We start from the raw sequence: 25,542 nt of genomic DNA, 5'->3' as shown, positions 1-25,542 counted from the left end.
ATTAATTGCATAGTAATAAAAACGCACAATTTAAAATAACACGGAGGTTCCACTTTGGCATAAATGTTTACAGTAGACCTTTTGAAATTAAACTAATATTTTATAAATTACATCTCCATGAACATGAACTGGTTCATTGAAATACATACAGTAAATGGGAACACATATAAGCGCAGTGACATTGCATTGAAACCTTGCATAGTTAGTATAACCCTTACTAGCCATAAATGTAAGACTACTTTTTTGTCAACTAACCTCTCATCAGGTTGATAATGATGCAGTCCTGAATTTTGATAAAACCTAATTCCTCTTCTCTCTAAAATCAGTGGTTAGTTCACCTTGGAGGTCCAACTTTTGGTCAGGACCCCCTTAGTTTATGACATGATTACTGATCTAGGAAAAAATTGGTGTGCCACTTATTTAGCCACAATTCAAAGAATATCCATGATTAGCATGGTCTCACCCAAATTACCGTATATACTCGAGTATAAGCTGAGTTTTTCAGCCCCCAAAATATGCTGAAAAACTCTACCTCGGCTTATACTCGGGTCAAGCGCAAAAACGGTCGCCGGCGCCTAAGAATAGTCGCCGGCGTCCAAGAATAGTCGCCAGCGTCCGAGAATAGTCGCCAGCGTCCAAGAATAGTCTCCAAGAATATTCGCCGGCGTCCAAGAATGGTCGCCGGCATCCAAAAACGAGACGCCGGCACCTCCAATGGGAGCAGAAACCCTCAATTTTTTGATTGAAACTTACCAGAAGCTGCTGCATTTCTCACCCTCGGCTTATACTCGAGTCAATAAGCTTTCCCAGTTTTTGGAGGTAAAATTAGGTACCTCGGCTTATACTCGGGACGGCTTATACTCGAGTATATACGGTAACCTGCAAGCAGGGCTTTCAGATGTCTCTAGAAGGGCAAATAAGCCTTCACACTCAACCAAATCCCCTTTGGGAGTTAACAGCACAACTGTTTGGGAACCACTTCTCTAAACAGTAACATGAAATAAGGTCTTAAAAATGCCCAGAGTAGATTATCACCCTAACAACATATGGGTTCATTGACATATGTACAAAGCATGCTCCTAATTGATGCAGGTATGCATGGTACAGATATCCTGTGCACACAGTAATATATAAGTTTTATTAGGGCCAGAACTAGGGGTAGGCAGAAGAGGCACCTGCCTACAAACAAGAGGGGTGGCGCTTGGCAGGTACCTTTTGAAAGGGTCTTCTGCCTAACTCTAGTCCAGGTTCACTTGCTCCCTCTGCTTCACTCTCCTGTTCTGCTTCGACCGCCCCTGAGTGTAAAGACGGCCATACACGGGCCGATAAAAGCTGCCAACAGACTGGGTCGGCAGCTTATTGGCCCGTGTATGGGCCCTCTGATGGACTTCCCCGATCAATATCTGCCCAAAAGTCGGGCAGATATCTATTGGACAGGACTAAAAATCCCGTCGGATCTCGGACCGCATCTGTTCGTTGATGTGGTCCCGTGATCCGACCACCCATTTACCCTTCATTATGATTCGATCGTTGGACCCTACGACCCACCACGATCGGATCAGCCGATATTGCCCACTTCATATCGGGGAGAGATCCACTCGTTTGGCGACATCGCCATGCTATTTATTTAGCATTGACTGTCAAGGCTTGTGCTCTAATGAAAGTGAGACTTATATTCACATCCTTTATTCAGCTGGGCTTTGAGTTTACCTCACACTTAAGAAACCTGAAAGACAGTCTCAAGATTTTTGGCTGGCTAATGAAAAATTAAGCTTTGTGTAAATGAGCATTTGCCTCATATGGAACTATAATAAAATTTGAGATCTCTGGCACAATAATAAAGAAAGCTCTTAAAGGTATACTGCCATCCTATCCCTCTTAGCTCCCAGTGCAGACTAGTTACCAGTTACATAACTACCTGGTGCGGTGCCTGGGGGCAGGCCATGCAGCTGGGCCCCCCCTAGAAGCGGACATCACAGCGGATTCACGTGTGCCCAAACCGCCACCTGGCCCTGAGGGGATGCGGACTCTGGTACAGTCACACCCCCAGCAGTTCTGCCACTGCTAGTTACACCTCAGGCCAATCCAACTGCCATAGGACAGCAGGCATGAAATGCCACCCAACATTGGGAGTCATAAGCTGTATGCAGGCTAGCCAAAGCATAGGATAATGCCTTGGCATGTTCGGTATCCACTCCTCGGGGCACTCCTTAGCAGGCAATCCCCAACACAGACAGGGCTCTCTCACTGCTTTTTTTGAAATTACATGTTTATTTTATATATTTGGTTTTTGTTTAGCATTTAGGATCACTTTCTACAGCATTGATCAATTATTTAATTATAAATTGGGACGTATTCTGTTACAATATACAACCATATAGTCATGTATCTGTTACCTTGTTACAAATAAAAAAGAGGAGTTAGGGCTCTTACTCACTGGCGTTCTGACCTGCGCTCCCCTGCGTTCCGTTTTTTGGCGTTCAGCCGCAGGGGAGCGCAGGAATAGACGCATGTCATTATTTCAAATGGGGCTGTACTCACTCAGGCGCGTGTAGGCGCCGAACTCAGGAAAAATGCAGCATGTTGCGTCTCAACCTGCGTTCGGCGCCTACACGCGCCTGAGTGAGTACAGCCCCATTTGAAATAATGACATGCGTCTATTCCTGCGCTCCCCTGCGGCTGAACGCCAAAAAACGGAACGCAGGGGAGCGCAGGTCAGAACGCCAGTGAGTAAGGGCCCTTAGAACCCTTACAGATTTGTATCTGGGGCCACCAGAGAGTTTTGACTGCATTAATACATTCTGGTACAGGTATTGGATCCGTTATCCGGAAACACGTTATCCAGAAAGTTACGAATTATGGAATGGCTGTCTCCCAAAGACTCCATTTTATCCAAATAATCCAAATTTTAAAAAATGATTTTTCTTTTCTCTGTAATAATAAAACAGTATCTTGTACTTGATTCTAACTAATATATAATTAACCGTATTGGAAGCAAAATCAGCCTATTGGGTTTATTTAATGTTTGTATGATTTTCTAATAGACTTAAGGCATAATGATCCAAGTTACAGAAAGATCCATTATCTGGAACACCCCAGGTCCCAAGCATTTTGGATAACAGGTCCCATACCTGTATATATTACACCAGGGATCTCCAAGTTGCAGCCCTCCAGCTATTGTTAAGCTACAACTCCCAGCAGCCTACTGAAGAGTGTTAGTTGAATGTGTGATTGGGAGTAGCATTCAAAAAACAGCTGGAGGCTTCGATAAGGTCCACAGTACTGCAGAGTTAGACATAGTGGTATTAAACTAATGATCACATTTTAAATTGAAATAATTTTCAAGGAGCTTAACCTATTAGCAGCACACTATTGGCTATTTGAGCAGCATACAGCCATGGTTTGGCTTAAGCCTGTCTGAAAAGAGAGTTGGTGAGCACCGTGGGGATATACTGGATTCTGACTGAAAGGCCAAGTGCAGACAGTTGGTCTAATGTCTAATTACCATTTATCCTTACTAATTACTGCTGCAGGGTTTATTTTGGTGGCAACTGTCTGTTTTGTAATGGGGGGTGTGTGTGTCATGTTAACATATACTGTATATTTTATTCATCAATATGTGCAAGAGCTGCCTTACAGCTTTATCTGCCTAGATATATTTACATTTTCTACCAACTCCAGTGGGTGCCCATGCCCAAACACTTGCATGCGGTTTGACCATAATTGGTTTGACACATAAAGCCATGCATCACCTGTACTGTTATAACTGGTCAGTAGTATGTCCTTCCTAAGGGGATATGCATTTAATTTGTTCAAGCATGTTCACAGTGCTGGTGGCATACAAGGGGTTATAGAATATGTAACCAGGTTGGGTACACTGATTATCACCAGATTTCCATGTAACCATTCCTTCCACCCTATTCATGAAAATTAGTTATGGTTTTAAGACTCTGATATTTCTTACTCCAGTTTCATTTTATTCCACTTTTGTGCCCCCCCACCCGCCAAGGAGTGCAGGGAATGCAAACAATTGGACAGATACCGATTTCTAGTAACATTTATGAAACGATATTGGAAAGTTGCTCAGATTCACATTTTTGGTCTTTAAAGATAAATTGCACTTTCCTAAATGTTTTGTCTCTCGTCTTTGTTTTGAAAGGGGTTTATCTGTATCTCACTCGCCAGAAGTCTTGATTAGCGTGTATAAATGACATCTTGTTTGGCTCACAATGCACCATTTACACTGACCTTGACAGCTGTGCTCACTTAATCTGAAATGCAAGTGGAACAAAGTTAAAGCTTGTGTGTTGCACCACTGGTAATGCATACCTCCCAACTGTTCCGTTTTCAACCCGCAGTCCCTCGTTTGTACTGAAAAGTCCTGATTTTCTCTTCACTGAACAGCTAAAAAAAAGATACAATGTTTCTAACTTAATTGGCTTTTGGCAGAGACCCCAGAACAGTCACAAGGTGCAGATAAGATACTTTTGTAACAATTTTCAGATAAGCAAATAAGTAATTGTAACAATATAAGATAACAGGTCTCTTGGCAGAAGTTAGACTCACAGCTTAAAGGGCAATTTACCTTCATTAGCAAAACTGTAATAACTGAAAAAAAACACAAAAATGTGTTAAACTTTCATAACCTGCCAAATTTTGTAAAATGAACATGGTAATTAGGGGGTGTGGTCAAAAAATTTTCAATATGTTGGGAGGTATGGAAATGCACACCATTACACTGACTCCAGTCCAAACTGAAAGAAGGGGTTTAGATTTCTTTGGTGAGTGTGTACCATATTTATCATTTCTCTGTATATATAGAAAAGTGAGTGGCAAACTCACAGCTCATCCTTCCGTACAAAAGATAAAGCTATTAGGTATCCAACCAGACCTGTCAGCTACCCCAGATTATTCACCTGAATTTAAGATTCTCTCTCTCAGTCTTCCTCAGTGACTGGTCTGCCCACCCGTTTGTAATTTCCTTTAGATTTGAGCTGGCATCTCTCTCTCTCATCTTGCCCAGCAACAAATCTCTACTGTGGGCGACTAATCTCCCCAAATGCCTTCCCGCCGCCAAGAATGCGAATCGCCGGCGGGATGACATAAGTATTGCTTTGGTTTTTCAAAGTCGCCCAAAGTTTCCTTGTGAGGCTACTTTGGAAAACAGATCGATATACATGCCATCCCGCCGGCAAGAATGCAAAAATTAGGGAGCCCGCAGTAGAGAAGATTTGTAGCTGGGCAACTAATCTCCCTGTCAACCTTAGTCAAACTATTGTTCTTTTTTCATATAACACTAACATCTTCCATAGTGTTTACAGAGATTTTAGATAATTTCCTGTCCCAGTGGAGCTTACAATCTAAGGTCTATCACACTCACTATGGTCAATGATATCTGGAGCCAGTTAACCTGCCTGTATGTGTTTAGGGTATAGATGGAAAACCACACAAGCACAGGGAGATCATGCCAACTCCCTGCAATGCTTGGAATCATACCTAGGACCCAAATGATGCAAGGCAGGAATGTTAACCAAGGCACCACCATGCTGCCCACCACACTCATGTGCTATAGAATAAGAGGGAAAAAAAACAACCAGAAATATTTAGCCAGTTGTGCCGTGTAATGTCAGGGCCCTGGAAGTGTCAGCTCCAATAACATGATTTTCTCTAATGCAATAATAAACAGGAGCAGCTTGTCGTTTCACATCACAAAGCCGTCTCTGCTGAAGTGTGAGTGCTTGAAGCAGGAGGCTTTGATAGGTGTGGGGTTTCTGGGGTTTTTTTTCATTTAAATGTGGGTTAACACAGCCCCTTAAAATAAACCATAAGTATCTTGCTGGTAAACCACATGCTCCAATTCATCATCAGAGGTTTTGAAGCAAAAATAGCACTTTCTCTTTCCTCATTATGACATCTTACTGGTGCAAAAACTGCTTTTAATATAAACATAAAACACGCGCACACACACACACATAGACACACACCATAGACACACACACATAGACACACACACATAGACACACACACATACAAACGATTGTTTCAAAAACTGTTTAAAAAACAGTTGATCTATTCAAATCCCTGGGTTTACTGTACTTTGTGATACTAATCTAGAATATGGGCTGGGAGTGCAGCCATCAGGTTCTTCTTTACTGGGGCCCCCTAGCAATATCAGTAGCATACACAACTGTATATTTGAATATATCCTAGCTTCATCTCTTCAGCAGTTCAGTATCTCTGCATCCCCTTTTTTGCTGCTTGAGGCTAAGGTCTGAACCACACAATGTGCCTTCTTCAGATCTGATGCGATGAGTGGAAGCAGATGCGACGAGACGAATGTGACGAATATAATGTAAATAATAGGAATGTTGGACCTACAAGCTGCGTGCATCCGACACGACTGCCAGATGCGAATGCCGCACGTTGCATCTTCATCCATCATGTTGTGTCGGATGCACGCAGCTTGTAGGTCTGACTTTCCTATTACTTACATTATATTCTAAGCATCCGTCTTGTCACATCCGCTTCCTCTCATTGCGTCGGATAGGAACAAGCTGCACCGTGGAGTTAAGCCCTGATGGATGCAACATAGCATAGTGGGGCTTTTTATGGTACAGCAAAGCTGTATTTTGGTTTGATCAATCACAAACATTTCCATAAAGGCAGATTAAGAAATCAGTATGAATTATAATTTGATATCACAGTTTTCTAAGGCATCGCAATTTCAGCTGGTGAAAGCTGTGTCTAGCTTGGTTAACTGCATCAAAGGAGGGTTTAGAATCAAATCAGCTATCACTGGATACAGGGTATTGTAGTTCAGCAACAGCTGAAAGGCCATGTGTTGGCATTTTCTCTTCAAGATCCTTTCAACTAATAACTAATTTGAGGTGCAAAAACAAGGAACCAGGAGCATGAATATAACTATACAATTAATCTTATGGAGATACCCACATACATTTTATCCTGTAAACACTAGCTCTTGGCCATAAACTATATGCTTCCCTTTCTCTACACAATGTGATCGTCAAACTTTTCCACTTCAAGCCTAACTTGAATGTCCAACCTTCAGTCACGGCTTTGAAGATCCAGCCTTTGGCCATTGCCCCTTAGCTCATAAAATAAGTTTGAATATACGACAATATCGGTGTATTTGTCATTCAGCCTAGGTCTTCAGCCTTGTTAGAAGAATATTGAGGATGGCAAATATATATAATCCCTCCAAATCTCCACTAACTGATCATCAAGCAGGGCTTTCAGGTGTATCTAGGAGAGCAAATGACCATTCTTCCTAATTTCACTCCACCAGGTCTAGACTTAGATTTAAAATAGACCAAGGCATCTCAAGTTAAGTACACATAGGGTCAAACAGTCACACACAGGTCCATTTAATAGTGACTAGAATAGAAGCCCTTCTGGCATTTGCCAGAATCTATAGATTACCAGTCAATGCCTGTACCCCACCACCCCCTCTCTGGTTATAAATATAATTTAGGTATTGGGAACCACTGCTTTAGTGGTTTCCTGGTAATCCTTGGGCAAGAACAACATTGTCTTTTGCAAACTAATGTCCCTTTAGGAATAAGAAAATAAAAGATTAGTACAAATCTATTGTTATAATCCATTCATGGACAGAATGTAAAATTTATAGTTAAAGAATATTCTGCTGTGTGCTGTCTCAAACTTATATCTACACATCTTCCTTAGTAATGTATTTTACAAGCCAATACGCATGGAACATAAGAAGGTCAATGGGATTTTATTGTGGAGCATTACAAATCCTTCTTTTCACCTTCCCCAGTCCTGTCTCCTCTCTGCATTGTTACCATATGCTGAGCACACAAGCAGAGTGACTGATGCGCCAGTGAATGTTCTCTTTTTCTCAGCATTAATTGCTCTGTCTGTGTGCAGCCTATCATCATTGCTATAGTTTATTTATAAAGCTCAACCATTTTGCAGCAGTGTGCAAAAAAAAGGAACATTAAGAGACAATGACATAAGGAAGCAAATGGGCAGGTTGTTGAATGCAAACACATGGATTTCACTAAACTGTCTCTGCAAGCTAACCTTTTTATTGCACCTTACCTCTCATTTTATTCATTACTCAATTTAAAAACAAGCTCTTAATTTAGTTACAAGCTTACATTATTCTCTCCGGTTTAAACTTTGCTATTTACCCTCTCTATGTTGATCTAGAGCTCAAAACTCTAGATCAACAGATCTTGTCAAAACGAATATTAATCTTCCAGAGTGCTGTTCCCAAGTAATTTCCACAGTACAAATCTACATTGATCCTGTAGTATTTTATTTGGGTGATCTTATTCTGGCCAAACACAGCTATCTCTGATGTCAGATCACCAGTGTTATCTGACTGGCCCATAGATGTAACCTTTAAATATTGTCTGTGATAGACCCATGTTGATGGCCAAATTTACCTTGATCCATTATAAATTCAGGTCCGTGGGTCTCTGCAGTCCTTTCAATTTGGAGAGACTAACTGATATGGTGGAATTCCACAGTTGTAAGGTCAAAAATGTTTGACTATACTGCTCCATAATCTCTTTAAGAAGACTAAAGAGCAAAAATAATTGTTGGCAACTTATTATGGGGCCATGGTTACAATAATACAGTATCATGCATGTGCTAAAGCATCATATTTCCTATTTCCCACAGATATGGAATCTGCAGAGAGGTTAACAACATCAACCCCATCATCAGCAACTTCGTCCTCGCCTTCAACTCCATCTGTCGCTGTAGTTGTTTCTAAAGGAGGCCTTTCTGCTGGAGTTACACCTCTGAGCTCCACAATCACTGCTTGTGGTAGGTCACAGAAACTTCTAGGTAAAAGCCTGAGTGGTGTAAGATTGTCCTCTTCGTTTTACCTCCTCAGTCCAATGAACTGCATATGGTATTGCATTTTTTTATTTGCAGAGAACAAGAGTGACATTTAGCGGGAGTTGAAAATATTCCATCTATGTTTAAGCAAATAGTTCATTATAACCTTAAAGGGGATCTATCACCTTAAGAAAAATTCCAAATCCTATTTTATCATGTTAGTCAAGCAAAATAAACGTCACTTAGACTATAACAATTATTTAAATCTTGTTCCCTTTAGTTTGGGAATTCACCATCACAGCAAGCAGGCAGGCAGGCACTATTTTATAAACACTGCTATTAAGGCAGGCTTTTTACATCATGCCAAAATCTTGTGTATGTGCCACAATGGAGGACCTGATACCCATGCCCATGCACTAGCTACAAATTTAGATAGTAAGGCGGGAGGGGGAATGTGGGGGGGGGTGCAGTAACATCTAGTAAGTGCAAAATGAAAAGTGAAAGTAATTGCTAGCCCCACCTCTAAAGGTGGCTATACACAGGGAGATCTCTTCCTGATATGACCACATTGAGGTGGGCGATATTGGGCTGATCTGATAGTGGGCCCTAGGGCCCAACAATCGGATCATAATGTATTCAATACGGGCGGTCGGATTGCAAGACTGCATCGTTGAACAGATGCGGCCACAATCCGATGGTATTTTTTACCCTGCCCGATCAACATCTGTCTGACTTACGGCCTGATATCAATCGGGGACGCCTGTCGGATGGCCCCACACACGGGTCAATAAGCTTCCGACTTGGTCTGTCGCCACCTTTTATTGGCCTGTTAATGCCTTTTAAGGCATAGATGAGGGGAAGGCAATAAATGATTGACAGCCAAGATTTAAATGCTTTTATAACAGGTATGAATGTCTTAATAAAAAAATTGGGTTTTATGTTCAACTTGAAAAGGACTTTTATTTGATGTCTTTTTATATCTGGGTGATATTATTATATAGACTGTCTCTTGGGTAGCCACCTAAAATACCAGCCAAGTCCAGGGTTGTTATTTTAAACAATGTATTATCTGCTATTTATATTGTGCCAAAATAATTATTCACTGCTTTACATTATTATTATACACTATTCACATCAGTACCTGCCCCAGTACCGCCCCCCCCCCCCCGACACACAATCTAAGATCTAAGGTATAGATTCCTCCTTCAAACAACTCTAAGCACTATTAGTTTTGGAGTCATCTGAATTATCACAGTTATCTTATATTATCATGATCACTGTCAAATCTCTCATGCAAATAAATATTTGTTTTCCAAATAAAGAAAATGATATATTTTTTTCTGAAGAGAGAGCTTAATGCCCTCCTGGCAACTAATGAAGGTATTAAATAGCTTATCGGAGGGTTCTGATGACAGCCATTATTATTTTATTTTCACAGCTCTACTTGCTGTTTGCATTCCCATCCCGTCACATTGCACCAAGTATATTATTTATTTATCTCTATTTATGTACATTTCTCGGAGCGCAGCTTGTTTGGTATGGAAGTGTCTGAGCCACGCTGCGTGACATTTCAACAGGGAATAAGTCTCATCAACGCTACAGGAAAAACAGTATTTAAAATGTCAGCTTTCTGCTAGAACATTAATCATGAGCTTAATATACCTATTGAGAACTTTATTCTGCCCACTGGTATGTGTTTCTTCGGAAATTAACTGTGTATTGCAGTGGTTACATTTAAATAAAGAGATTTTCATTACAGCATTATGGGCGCAGCTGTTGAGTGAAATGCATTATACATTAACTGGATTACAAGTGTTTGTTTAAAGGGGAAGCTCACCTTACTAGGGCTCACAGTACAAAACAAGTTCAGGGGGCAAAATCTGCACACAGTCCACCCACAGTGCAGCTTTATTTCCCAGAATAGGCAAAAAAAGGCATTCATATGAAGTTTGTTAGGTAGAACTCTTAACATGCAAAGTGGCCCCTTGAAGTTCGATATTTTGGGGTAAATGAACCTTTACATTAATGTTTATTGTGTTATAGCTGGACCTATTCTAAGAAATGTTTTATTTAATTCAATGTTTTCAATATGTTAAATGCTATTTGCTTCTTGGGGTCAATGATACAAGCAATCAAAAAATAGATTAACTATTCAGCTACAGGGTCGGATTTCCGTATGCAGCGATCCGTGGCCTCACGGCCCTAGTGCCTGCATGTGCCACTGCGTTCCCAATACGGCTGGGTGGCATGCCACCACTAAAATTTATTTTTATAAATAATCCATTCAGTAGACTCTTTAGTGCAGAGGAGCAGATATTTCTCTTACTACACTGAAATAGAGGGGCCAGTGGTGACATTGTTCTTAGGTACTGTGGAACTGGTCCTTTTTTTCAGGGACCTGGTCCTTATTGCAATGAGCCATATCACACCTGTTTTCAACTTTCTACACTGGGTTATTTGCTCTCCTAGATATTCTTGCAACTATGTCTGATAGCATATTGCATAGATTGAGGACCCAGAAAAGGGACACAATGCAAGTATATGTTTGTTTATTCAACATAAGCAGTCAGCTGCTCTCAGATTATTCACGGTGACAGACGATGGTAGAGGCTGACATTTCATGTTCCATTAGCGGCCTAGTGCTTCACAGTTACCAGTTTGCTTACGACAGAACACAGATAGCCTTGTCTTGAAAAAGAAAAAGATTTTATTAAAAGAAGTTTCCATTTGTAGTGCTTGTAAGTGATCTTATCTCATGGGCTTTGTGGCATTGATATAGGGGAGGTTTGTGGACAGGTGCTCAGAATGGGAGTCTTGGAAAGAAGATTCTTATAGTAACAATAGCCAAGACGTCCCATGATCATATGAAGGCACAAGGCTACAGGCTGAGTTATACAAAGAACTCTTGAGTATCACTCATGTATTATACAAGATCACGTGAGTTACAGGTCACGTAACTCAGAGGTGAATTTTTAAAAATTTTAGCACAGGGTACATTATTCATTAAAATATACAGTTAAATGTATATAGGTTAGTCAAGAGCTTTTTCTCTTTGCTGCAGAAAAATGGCTGGTACAAATGTGGCATAGAGTATGATTTTCCAGAACCTTTTTTACAAAATAATAGTTGCTTATGCTATGCTTTTAGACAAGTGACAGGCAGTGTGCAAGGAAAGAATGTTCTAGAAGAGATCACCATAACTTATAAATGGCCCGATTATAATGACATATAAGCACTTTTTATAAGGATTTAATTTACAACTGTAGATGATAAGGATATACTGTAATTTATAGGATATTAATGGCTCTTGTGTATTATAGTGAAATTGTTAGACAATACAAGTTGTGCTTTGCAAACAAAAACCACAAATGTTCACAGCACCCCTATTACCCCTATGGGGTCCCACTGGTGTTTGGAGTTCCCTTTCCAAGTTCAACCCTACATTTACATATTGCACTACTTTCTTTTCACATTACAAGGGAGTTGCAAGGGGGCAACCAGGTATCACCCATGTGCTACCCCTTCTGTATGCCAAAATGGCAGACAAAACAGTGCCAAAAAACATGGCACTTTGCCATCCTATATTTAATTAGTAATTTTGCTTTTTTTTATGTTTAATAAAAGCTCTAGTGTGCTGCAGGAAAGCACTTAGCAAAGCATGCTGAATTCAGTCCTGCTTCTGTCTAACTGTGTGATCGCTATAAGTCAGCAAAAGGTTCTAATGGATAAGCCATTGATACACATCTACACAGAAACACTTCATAAATGTAGATAGTGCCAGTGATTTTCAATTACAAATGCTAATGTACTTTTCCTACACATCCAGCCATGTACCCTATATAGCCAATTGTCAGCGTTTCCAAGTGTACCCCACCTGAGCCAGGCAAACATGTAGCATTACAAATAGCTGCATAATACTCGCTAAGGTAAATAAGGCAACATTGCCAATACATTCAAGCATGAAACTCATCACTAAAGAATGCCAAGTTGGGGGGGAAATTGCTAGGGCTCACAATGGTGCATTTTATAAATAATCCATTCCGTAGACTATTTAGTGCAGAGGAGCAGATATTTCTCTTACTACACTGATATAGAGGGGCCAGTGGTGACATTAGTGAAGGGAAATTACTTGTTCTCAGGTACTGTGGACCTGGTCCCTTTTTCAGGTGCCTGGTCCTTTAACAGAGTAGAGAGGACCTAGGAGAAATGAGAAATAAGACTACAGACAGACACTTAATTGAAAACAGGAATACACTTTAATCAAGCACAGGCAGGGTTAACAAAGCAAGCTATAGGGTAGATACTAGCACAGGTAGAGTCATCAGGTAAGCTCTGATAAAGACAAGGCAGTTATACAAGCTCCACAGGAAGGGTTAAATAAGGTCATGTCTATGTTTGGAAACAGGCAAAAATCTTAATAGAGATCAGATCAGGTAATAGGAGTATCAGGAGCACCTACCACTGGTAAATTGTCCAATAGAAAGGCACTGGGCCTTTAAAGGTTTGAGTTCCACCTCACTCATGAGTTAGCATCACAATCTGCAAAGCCCTTATGTCTAATGGACCTGAGCTTGTTCTTTAAGCAAAATGCTGACATCAATGCGCCACACCTTTGCTGTTGTTGTTGTACCTTGAAGATGTGTCATAGCTAACAGTCAGTGTTGTCCTAAAAAGCGTACCCTCTCACTATTGTATACATCCCCCAGCTTATTACCTGGATATCTGAGTGGCCTCCAAATGCATACAGTGGTTTCCAAGTTTTGACTGCTGTTAGGCCCATCTGCACAATATGCTGCATATTTCTTCTTGTACACATAAATACTATGGACACACCAAATCCACTATTTTAGCATTTAGCTGAATCCTAAATGTTAACCTAAATCAAATCCAAAGGCGTTCAGTGGTCAGGGGGCTACCCTTGGTACCCAGGTCACTATTAACCATTATAGTAACATTTCTGATTATTACTATATGGCACAGGCCCTGACTTCCTATTTTACCATCCTGTGAGTAATACTTGTGCTAGACACTGTAAGGAATTCATGTGAAATCCGGCTGGGGGTCCAGGGGTATGACTCTTACACACAGGCATTTCTTCCAGGATTCCCCCTGTGGTGGCTTTTTCATGTATTCCACTACATGAAAATCATATTATACTCACGGAGGTGTAGACAAGTACCAAATACAGGTGGAACTCAACCTGAAGAAAGAAACGCCCATGTGTAAGAGTCCTAAAGGATAATTTTGATAAAATGAATTGGCACTTTTCTTGTCCTTTATATTCATAGTACTTTTAAACGCTGGACAATTTAATTGCAACTATTTTTTTTCACAATTGATGCATTCCTTTCTAAAACGAATACGCAAATTAGGGGTCGGATTCAGAATTCTTTTAGACATGCAGCCGAATCCAAAAATCAAGGATACGGTGCATCCCCCAGTGTATACATCTAGGTGACAATTTAAAAGGAAATACATAGAATGCTTCAATATCACTGCAGAAATAAACATGTGCCAAGTGCCCACCTCTCCGGAGCTTTCAGGTATCATTCACATACATTTCCTTTCATCAATTCTTGGTAGACAGCCCATTCTGAACAACACGGCTTTGTCAGAAGTGCTGTCAGTTATGTCTGGTAATGAGTGATTGCTTTGGAATCTAAAAAAAAAGATTCTTTTAGTGAGCCGGAATTAATGCTAAAAGTGCCATGGCTTTCCAGATATGCATATCCACTCCCGGCCAAGAATTCATCTATTCCTCCAACAAAAAATTTATGGTAGTACAAAGGCGAGAGGGCTCAGTGCAGAACAGGGGCAGCTGTTCACCCATCACTGCTATTAGAAATGGGTCACAAAAGTACAAAAAAAATAAGATAATGAAAATGGTTTATAAAGTTACTATTTTTCTAAAATGCATGTTTGCCTGAACTTTATCTTTTTAAATACATCCTCTAGTTAGTTGACATTTAAATTCTACACTCGCAAAAGATCAAGCCCAAATCAACAATGCAGTTAGTTTCAAGAGTGATGAATTGCACCGAACCATCAAGCAAGAGGGTAAAGATTTCCTCGTGAGGCAACTTCGGGTGACTTCGGAAAACGAAGCACCCTGTGTGCTTTAGCGCAGGCAACTTTTCATTATAGCGGACAAGAAGACACTTGAAGGCAGTTCAGAGAGATTGTCACCCAGAAGAAGAGGCGATTAGTCCCCAGGCAACTAAATCTCCCCGAATCTGCCCTTGTGTCACAACCCTTAGAAGAATTTTGTGAAGCAGCTGAATGGTGAAAGTTAAAAATTTAGGAGGGAAAACTGGGAATAGAAATAATTGCTGTTTGTGTTAGTTTGGGTTAATGATAACAGTTATTTAGTATCTTAACATGTAGTAGTCACATATACCCTTATTATAATTGATACCCATAGTTGCAATTTATCATATCTGTTTTGGTTGAATCACAAATAAATTAGAAATAAGTAACACATTATTTTCTGGGCAGACAAATTGGGTTTTAGCCATGAATTGAAGGCTGAAAATTCCATTGTGGCTGGTTACTTTTCCACTGGTATACTAATAACTGTTTTTCATGCCCTTAGTAGATATATCAAAGGATGGGGGAAAAATAATTCCCTTCCAAATTTTGGAAATTGGGTTGATTATGATTTTCTCAATACAGGGGGTAGGAGAGACTCCAAAAGAAGGATTTTTTAGCTGGGGGGGTAGGCAAGGCTACCCAGATAGCAAAGTTAACCCATAGCAACCAATAAACACTTGAACACTAGATCAATAAAAGTGAGTACATGTTAATGTTCTTTTGCTGTCAATGAACGGAGTATTGTTTTACTGGTATGTGAAATGTTGTATCATGTTTCTAATGCTAGGAAATGAAGGGATGAAAGAGAATGAGTGATCGCATTTACTGTCTAATAAAGGGGTGAAATCAGTCCAAATAATAATAGATTGTTCCTACCAAGCCTCACAAAGATAATACCAATGATGTACTGTACAACATTAGAGATAAGGCTACAAAGATCTTCCATTTAACTTGTGGATTTGTTCTTTATTTACTGTATATCTCTATAACTGCAAACAAATTCTATAGTTAACGTTCTGTATGGCTACACCAAGAAGTACAGTGTAGGTGTGACTACAATAGGGCATTGTTTCCCTTGTGATTTTTGTTGTAGAATGTATATGCATTATTTGTACATGGTACAGCAATATTAATGTTAGTAACATCAGTACTATAGATTAAAGTGGCAAGGACTAATAGCATTCCATTTCATTACAGGACACTTGTTCAGAACATCTGGAGATCAGCCGTTTAATCTGTCGAGTGCCTTTCCTATGGTCAGCCACCCCATTTTTGGCCTTCATGCAGCCAGCTCAGGGCATTCGGAATTCGGTGGTTTGGGGACACTAGGTACACCCACCGCCTTAGCTGCACATCCTCAACTTGCACCTTTTCCAGGTAATGGCTATTATAAATCTGTCGCTTTTATAATTTCACAAGCACCAGACTTAAGCAACCCGGTAATTCAAACAGCCTCTGTACAACATTCAACGCAAATCATATATATATATATATATATATATATATATATATATATATATATATATATACAGTATATAGGGGGTGGGAGAATGGGCCCTAGCTATGGGAAAATATTGCCTTTAGAAGGTGATGAATTAGATTAGGGTTTATCCTGGTGTATGTGATGGCTGTGCAGTGCGGATGACAGGACAGAGTGTGACAGAATAAAGTAATAATTAGGTGAAATTATGTGGAACATTGGAAAGAAAGGAGTGAAAGGGAGGGAATGCAGAGAACTTATTATAAATCAATAAATTATAAGTGGTATAGGCTGGGTTTGCAGAGGGCTATCTTTTGCAATGATTTTACTATTTTCTGTTGATTTTTAATTCAAAAAGCGATTTACATGATTTAATCAATGTATTGATTTGCAAAGTCATGATTGGTCACCCTCTGTATGAACTTGCCTGCAAGGTCTTTGTCCGATTTATCAACACTAACACCTGTATCTGGAATCTGTAGAGCAACTGTGGGAGGAGACAGGTTTATTTAATACTTTGCCTTCCAGTTCGCACTTGTCTGAATAATGACTTCCAAAATATTTATTATTCCAGAGGGAGCAATATACACTTAGAGAAGGTAGAACATCTTATAAAAACTGTATCCCTTCTTGCAAAAAAGGTTGGAGAAGGAATATATCAACTCTGTCTCGTTCCATTATGATACCAGGGAGTATTGCAGATTCAAAATCCTTTCAGTTAATGGTTTTCAGATGAGAGGGGATATGCCTATCCCACAAATACATATTGCCATGGTTGATTCCACCTGGCTCTTTCCATAGGAACCTGCTACAACCATATCTTTTTAAACCACTTGTAAAGTTGGTACCCATGGCTGAAATGCTCCCAGCCTTGGAAGGTGAATTGTGTGGGCCTTTACTGTAAGAAGTAAGCATTTCAGACATCAATGCAATGAACCAAGGAAGACTTTATTTGACAGTGTCTCACAGGTTTAGCAGTGGAAAACCAGAACCCAATCTTGACCAGCAGTTATCAGATACACAAATAAAATATTGTTCGAAAGATCCTCTTCCTCTCACACACACCATGCTCTCTCTCTCTCTTCTCTCATGCCTCCAATACCCTGCCATGTGGATGAACACTAGTAAGGTGCCATTAGCTATAAAAGGGACTTCTTCTCTTTTAATCTGTACCTCCCTCGTCATTTCCTTTTGTATGTATGAGGTTTTCTCAAGCTGTCTAACTACAGCACCACTAGGTTCCCTCAAAGCCAGTCCTACGCACTCCAGTTTCCTGACTGGCGCACACCCACACACTCATGCCTTTATTGCTGACTGATACCAATCTACCCTCTCTATCTTTTTTTATATTTTTACAATAAAATATATTGTACCGTCTTACATGCTCACTATAACTGGTCTTCAACTCCAAAGTAGACAAGTGTTCAATTCCTACATTTCATAGAATGTTCATTTTCATAGAACATATGTGTTTTGTTCCACAGCAGGTAATTAGTCTAACCTCATGCCTATTCCATTGGAATGCTTGAGATGGAAGCCTTAAGGTGGGCATATATTTCAGAGGATCTTTCAATTTGCCATCCATATGGATGGTCCCATAAAGGGACCAATAAGCTGTCTGTTTATGGACCACTTTAAATTAAGGTTGAACTGTTTTAGCTGTGGATCATATCTAGTATATGGAATATGAGAATACTTGATTTTCTGTAGCCTCCGTCTCAGGTGGTGAATACATATTGCAGGAAGATAAATATCTCAATTTCTGTTCTCTTTTAGCTGTAATCAGTTTGTTGAGTTGCCTAGGGTAGATAAGCTACCTATGAGGAAAAGCATCATCATACAGGAATCATAAACTTTCAGAGGGAAGTTGCAGACAGCATTTACTGCAATTCTAGCATGTGTTACCTAAGAGAACCTCTATTTTTACCTCCTCTGAGACAACTTATTTTTTGTTTAATAAGCCTTATAGAAAAGTTCTTTATGCCATGAATTATTCAGCTACCTCTGTGACCAAATTAAGCGTCGCTGTATGCGCCCCAGGGGCTTCATGGGCGCAATCTCTGATGCTATCAAATATCCAGCTGTTGTTTCTACTTATTTCATTCTCTTTGGAATAAATGAATGCTATTTGCTCCTACAGCTTCCCAGAGACCTGGAATCGCTTGTTCCTTGCTGCCCTTTAGGGAGCTTTTATGTGTACTGTGATCTATTGCTTTGTTATTGGGGTTTCTTTACTAATAAGAATGGCATATATATGGTATAGGGATGAACTCAGTTATACTTTCAGCCAGAGCAGGGAATGCCAGGATCCAACAGCCATTTTTGCTCTCTTTTACTGAAAATCAATATGAACACATATAAATACACATGCAAAGAATGTGTTAATTAACCCTCGATATTCCACCGTCGAAGTAAAATCCTTCGACTTCGATATTCAGAAACTGCCTAGAAAGTCTATGGGGACCTTCCCCATAGGCTAACATTGATGCTCGGTAGGTTTTAGGTGGCGAAGTAGGTGGTCCAAGTTTTTTTAAAGAGACAGTACTTTGACTATCGAATGGTCGAATAGTCGAACGATTTTTAGTCTGAATCGTTCGATTCGAAGTTGAAGTCGTAGTCGAAGGTCGAAGTAGCCAAATTGATGGTCGAAGTAGCCAAAAAAATACTTCGAAATTCGAAGTATTTTTTATTCTGTTCCTTCACTCAAGTAAATGTGCCCCCATGTGTAATGCTATTCATTGCCAACAGTTGCGTAACTACTCGCCGGTGGGCCCTAGTGTAGGATGGGCACCCGGGCCCCCCCTGTTGGGCCCCGAAGGGATACTGGCCCTGTAGTAATTGCACCCTGGTAGTTACGCCACTGATTGCCATAGTTATCTACATGTCCCAGGAGAAAAACTTAAGAGAAATATGGTATAAGGCAAAGCTCTTCATCTTGAGGACAGGAGAATTGTATGGTCTCCAAAATGTCCAGTGTCTCTTTAGACCTCTTTTTATGACATCACTCTATGATAATTAAGACCCCAAAACATGTGAAATAGCACAAAACTGGTTCTTCAAATTGAAAATCTTGGACACTGATTTAAGGTGAAGGGATGTATTGCAAATAGTGAGAACCTTACTAGTATCTGGATTATACCTTTGCTCTCTATACATCATCCACATCTGTAATTAAGTTTTTGATCAGTAGAATTCAAACTGGTGAATTTGTTTCCTCGTGTAATTATGTTTTTTTCTCAACTCCTATTGAGAACTAGGGGGCACAGTGGGACAGCTTTATAGTTGGGTTTAGCGTCCCTTTAAGGAAATCCAAATTATCATGCAGTGTCATCTGTCTATGCCTGTCTACTTATGGTAGCACAATTCATTGGTTAGATGATGGATCAGCTTTTGGTTCTTTGAACCAATTGCTCTGGGCCTTACTTAGTGGCCAGATATGACAGTCCATGGCCTAATTATATCAAATTATCTATCTATCAATCTATCTATCATCAGCTATGTCTATGCAACAGAATGAGTCCTACTTTTTATTATAAATTAATTGTACCGGTAATTATAAGAATATTCCAATGGCAGTGTCTTATTTAAGCAGATGATTCTCTCACAGTAACACTAGGAAGAAAGTTCATTCCAGTTCTCTAATACAGACAGTCCCATCAGTACAAAGTTTCATTTGAATAGGTCCAGGAATAAGCAGTTGGAAGACTCCATGGGTTTTAATCACATGAAAAGTAAAATGCTTGGAAACGAAGAACATTTTGTCTCAGCTCTCTTGTATTTGCCAGTTACAGACACCTTATATCAGTATTATGCAACCTATAGATCTTGTTGAACTAGACAGCAGTCTGCACCTCTGTGTGGGTGGTACATGGGTGGCATGTTGTCATCCTCTAGCTTGCATGTTACTCAGGACACTAGTGGGGGAATGTAATAAAAGTCGCAAAGAGCAGAACAATTAGCACCAATAAGAATGAAATGTCTCATTTTGCAATGTAATACTCTTCCTTAAACTGTTATTACATTGTGAATTTTAATTGCACACTGCGAATTTTAAGAAGTGCTTGAAGGTGTCATAATCTTTTGGAGCAAAATAACAGCTTTTTCAGTAAGAAGCTTTATTACATTTACTGCGCACTGGCACTATCTATAAAATTCGCAAACCTTCTTCCTCTGTCGGAAGTGGTCACTAAACAGTTTCTGGGTTCGCAAAAACTAAATTAAATTCGCACAAAGGCAAATTTTTCCGAACAGAGCCATAACTTTTCGCATTGCAAATATTTTTTCCGTTACCGACTGCTGATAAACACAAGCCACTCAACCAGGCGCAAGGCGCAGAGCACAGTAACAATTAAAAGAAACACATGGTAAAAGTATGGTCTATAAGGGAGGCAACCTGTAGTGCTCCTTAACTTGTCCCCTACTCATAGTAGATGATCCTTTAAATTCTTTTATACTGAACCCAATTTAATTGAATATGACTTTATTTATAACTGCAATAACAGGTTTCTTCTAATGTGTATCATTGTATTGTGGTGCAAATAAAAACAAATTTTAAAAATTAATTTAAGGTAAATATCTACTTGTCTGTGATGACACATTGCTAATTGCCCAGGGGTCTCCCCTTTGTTTCCTGTGGTGCAGAATGGTGGCGTGCGACCGACGCACACACTCGTGCTGCTTTTTTCCCTCCACTGCTTGGGATTCCTCCTCTGTTCACTCCACCAACCCCAAACCATGATTCTTCTTTCCACCTGCGCAACTCTGTGAAGAATGGCCGCGGCATCGCAGAGAAAGGTAATGTAAATCCAAATGCCGTGTGGCTTGGAAAGGAAATGTGGGTTATTTGTTTTTCAGACTAACGCTAATAAATAAATTTGTGGGTGTTTTAACAGCAGTAACGTAATAATTATAGCTATCGTTTTGGTAGGAGTCCTTCTGTTTATATGGTAATTATGGCTATTAGTTTAACTATACCGATGTCGTTACTTTATGCAGACGAGTGGATTTATTTTATTTGTTGCAGTGCAGTATGTAATTGCATGTTTGCATTTTTATGTCTATTGCATTCATGTTTCCTGCACTGCCTTCTCAGAAAAAAATCATTAATGTAATAAAGGGCTTCTGTTATTGTTACTATAACCATTTGCATGACAAAAATTCCATGGATGATGTAGTGCAACCGAGGCCTAATCTTTATTTATTGGTCCAATAGGTTTTTTTTGTGTTTTTTTCATATGAAAGATGATTTTCTAAATGACTCTATACATACTGTGTAGTTACATAGTAGCTAATGTTGAAAAAGACATCTGTAAAAGTCTGTAAATCTTACATAAATCTTAGATAATTCCTACCTAATCTCTGGGGGCTGAACCAAAGGAGGAGAAGATATCCTTCCTGAGTCCTCAAGAGCAATCAGACCAATCACTGAATCGAACCATGTGCAATGATACATACTGGCAGCCTTAAAAAGGCATCCAATGTATCTAATCTAATGTATCTGCAGTACTACTGCGAATATTGTACATTAGATTACAATGAGCATTTCTAGAACCAAGCAGGCTTGCATACATGCACTCACAGTGAATCCAATATTATATATAAATTTATATATACATTTTCCACTATAGGAAATGCAGTCTAATTGATGTCAGTTATCTATGGGTCTGGGACCCTGAGCCGTATAGCGCAAAAACCTGAACAGTGAAATAAAAATCTGTTTTTAAGATTTAATTATGTATTTAATTTTGCTTATAACAGGCATGAATGGATCCCTGAATGGAAGCAGCCCTACATTAGTAACCAGTAACTGCACATCCGTACTGTCAACTACAAGCACCAGCACTGTTGGGCAAACAAAGAGTGTGGCCTCTGGGGCAAAAGGGAGGCTTTCTAAGGAGGAGCAAAGCAAAGCAGATGGCAGAAGTGAAAAAACTAAAGACAAGGTACTATCCAAATCTGAGCATGTACAGAAGCTTGATATAAGGTGTAGAACAGCTAACCTAATCCTCAGTTTGGAGTTAGTGTAACATATGGTATCCCAAAACCAAGAACAAACCCCATGGTCCTGGAAAATAACCCAAGTTCTATGTATTTTGCTCAACATTCAAGAAAACAGAATGACAATGTTCAGCAACTCCTTTACGTAAGTTTAATTTTCTTGCCAGCAGAAGCAAAGAAAAAAAGCTGCTGAAAGCTCCAGCTCCAGTGATTCTGGTTCATCTTCTGATACATCAAGCGATGGTGTTAGTAGCAGCGATTCTGATGATTTGGAGGAGGAAGAAGACCAAAGCATTGAAGAAAGTGATGATGATGATGATGATTCAGATTCTGAGAGTGAAGCACAAACTAAAAATAAGAATAAGGTAAAAAGAGAGTCATAACCCTTTCTTTCCAAGCATTATTTTGGAGGCAGGGCTAATTTTCTGCCATAGTTGCTTTTTTTAAAGGGGATCTAAGCACAGCTGCATTGCACTGTTCAACCACACTTTACTGGACAACAAATCCAGTATCAGCCTTACTGGAATACAAATCCCGGCTTGAGTCTCCCTGCCCACTCATAGCTCTGGGATCAGATTACAGCAGTGAGGAAAGGATATAAAAGGGATGGAGAGAGGAGCAAACTGAGCATGCTCAAGCCCTAGTCCTGCAGGTTTATGCTGAAAACAGGAAGTCTGATACAGAAGCCCATGTATACACAATAGAAGGAAAGACATGTGGTATTTCTTTTGACAGAGGACTCATAGCAGCATTACTTTAAGGGTTTATTTATATAGACCTTCCTGATAAAGCTTACTTCATTTTAGCTTTTCCTTCTCCTTTACAGCAATATTGCTCAATAAAATTTTCCATAGAACTCGAGGGCCCAAAATAATCCTCCCATGAGAATCGCAGATCTGTGTAAATCTGGCTTCATGTTCTTTGTTCCTGCAACGGGAGTTGGAAGCTTTAAACACAGTTTCCCAGCACTGAACAAGTCTGTCCTTTATCCCCATGTCTGATTCCAGTGTAATATAATGAAGCCAAAATGACATAATAATCATTGTATGTAAGATAAAAGCAAGATGCCTGGCATAGTGGCAACACACATATTCATTTGTTGAATTATTTGTCATTAATTTTTTGTTATTCGTGGAATAAGGGTAATCCCGCATTCACCTCAGAAAATATAGGAAAAAAAGGTATTTTTAATGAATTCTTTTTTTATATATAGGCACTTGAGGGTCATCCCCTCAGGATGCTGGCATAGACAAGGGCTCTTGGGCCCCTATATAGAAAGTACTGTCCTGTTTATGGAGTATCAGGGTCATAACATTTCTTATTGAACATATTAAAAGTAAATTCTCAGTTTCTCATCTGTATATTTATTTTATTAATAGTATTAAGGGGGTCATAAACTTTACTTAAAACTCTCTAGTTTGTGCCCCCTATCTCTCCAAAGTAGGCATCCTAAACTTAAAGGGATTGTTCACCTTTAAATTAACTTTCAGTATGATATAAAGAGTGATATTCTGAGACAATTTGCAATTGGTTTTCATTTTTTATTATTTAAGGTTTTTGACTTATTTAGCTTTTTATTCAGAAACTCTTCAATTTGCATTTTAATCTATCTGGTTGCTAGGGTGCAAATTCCCCTTGCTAACCATGCATTGATTTAAATAAGAGACAGGAATATGAATAGGAGAGGGACTGATTAGAAAATGAAGAATACCTAGTAGCAATAACAATACATTTGTAGCCTTTCAGAGCATTTGTTTTTTAGAAGAGTCAGCGGTGCCCATTTGAAAGCTGCAAAGAGTCAGAGGAAAAAGGCAAATAACTATAAAACTATAAAAAATAAATAATGAAAACCAAGTTGCTTAGAATTGGCCATTCTATAACATATTAAAAGTTACCTTAAAGGTGAACCACCCCTTTAAGGTGGCCATACACGGGCAGCTTGAAGCTGGCAATTCGGGTCCTTTAGACCAATTTGGCAGCTTATTTGCCAGTGTATCCCCAACTGATATCTGGCGAAAAATCGGGCAGATCTTGATTGTGCAGGTTTCGTTTTCCTATGCAATAGAGGACTACATTGGCTAATTGATGCAGTCCTCATCCCTCATCCCTCATCAGATGGTATTCCTGTCATTGTTTTCCGATTGTTTAGCCCTAGGGCTGAACAATCAGATTAGCCCAATATTGGCTGATTTTGGGGGGAAGATGGCATGGTTGCCAAATCAGTGTATCTTAACTGACAATCAGTTATTACTACTAGTGCTATAGCAGTCATATTTGCTCTTAAAATTGCTGGGGGTGGCCCACAGCATCACCTGATAATGTGCCGCACACTGCCATCTGAAGGCACTGGTCTCAAGCAGTGACATGCTCTATGGCAAAGGTATTCAGCACTTCTAACAGTCTTTGCACTGGGCTGCTTGTAATGAACTGTGATTTGTAATAATATGTGTAAAATAATTTGACAATAGTCTTCCTTTAATGGGGCCAATATTCTCTGAATTAAGAGCAGTCATTTTATCAGTGTAACTAAATTTCAGCTGATATCTGTAGGCTAAAGAACATTTTGCTGCCACGACTTATCCCTGCTAGGATACACAATGCGCCTTCCATGATACTGCTGACTGCAGTCATTCAGTCCAATTATACTTTGCAGGGTAGACATTTAGGAAACCTTCATTTAGAAGTCTGGTAAAGGGCAATCAGGACAGCCGCAGCGTTTAGGTGTCAGGACTGCTAATTCTTCTTTGCAATTCCTGTAGGTGATACAGCAGATGTGTTTGAGGATAGCAGGGATGCAAGCTGCATCAACTAATGGGATACACGACACAGAGAGACTATTATCTCTTACTTTATATAGCCCTACATATTCCACCTTAGGGAAAACCAGTATTATTAAAATTAAAAACTAACATATCCCTATTGTAGTTTACTGTATATTGTGAGTAATGAGCCCCCCTACTGTAAAATATAAGGATAATTTCAGTTACTGATAAATTCCATGACGATATAAAGGCACAAAGGTAAAGGCTAAATGCACGGGTCGTGGAACTGTGAGTTGACTCATATTTAGCAACAGGGGCACATTATATATTATAATATACAAGTTTCAGTGAGTCACGTGACAGAACTGCTGACATCACTAA

At 39.6% G+C, this 25,542-nt stretch overlaps 1 protein-coding gene across 30 annotated transcripts in view; it reads left to right on the top strand.

The window, feature by feature from the left end:
• Positions 1-25,542, top strand: part of baz2b.S (bromodomain adjacent to zinc finger domain 2B S homeolog) — a 156,836-nt gene that overhangs the window by 91,404 nt on the left and 39,890 nt on the right. For 17 of the 30 annotated variants that reach the window (XM_041578665.1, XM_041578657.1, XM_041578656.1 and 14 more), the window contains 5 exons: positions 8,671-8,838; positions 16,120-16,299; positions 21,044-21,196; positions 22,160-22,344; positions 22,567-22,764. In XM_041578665.1, coding sequence (XP_041434599.1) covers positions 8,673-8,838; positions 16,120-16,299; positions 21,044-21,196; positions 22,160-22,344; positions 22,567-22,764 — 882 coding nt within the window. In that variant the 5' untranslated portion in view covers positions 8,671-8,672. The remainder of the gene's footprint in view (positions 1-8,670; positions 8,839-16,119; positions 16,300-21,043; positions 21,197-22,159; positions 22,345-22,566; positions 22,765-25,542) is intronic. The other 13 variants (XM_041578658.1, XM_041578664.1, XM_018238809.2 and 10 more) reach the window with 3 other exon arrangements.

This window comes from Xenopus laevis, chromosome 9_10S (assembly GCF_017654675.1).
Source record: "Xenopus laevis strain J_2021 chromosome 9_10S, Xenopus_laevis_v10.1, whole genome shotgun sequence".
Lineage (NCBI taxonomy): Eukaryota > Metazoa > Chordata > Amphibia > Anura > Pipidae > Xenopus > Xenopus laevis.
This window is presented reverse-complemented; position numbering and strand designations above follow the sequence as displayed.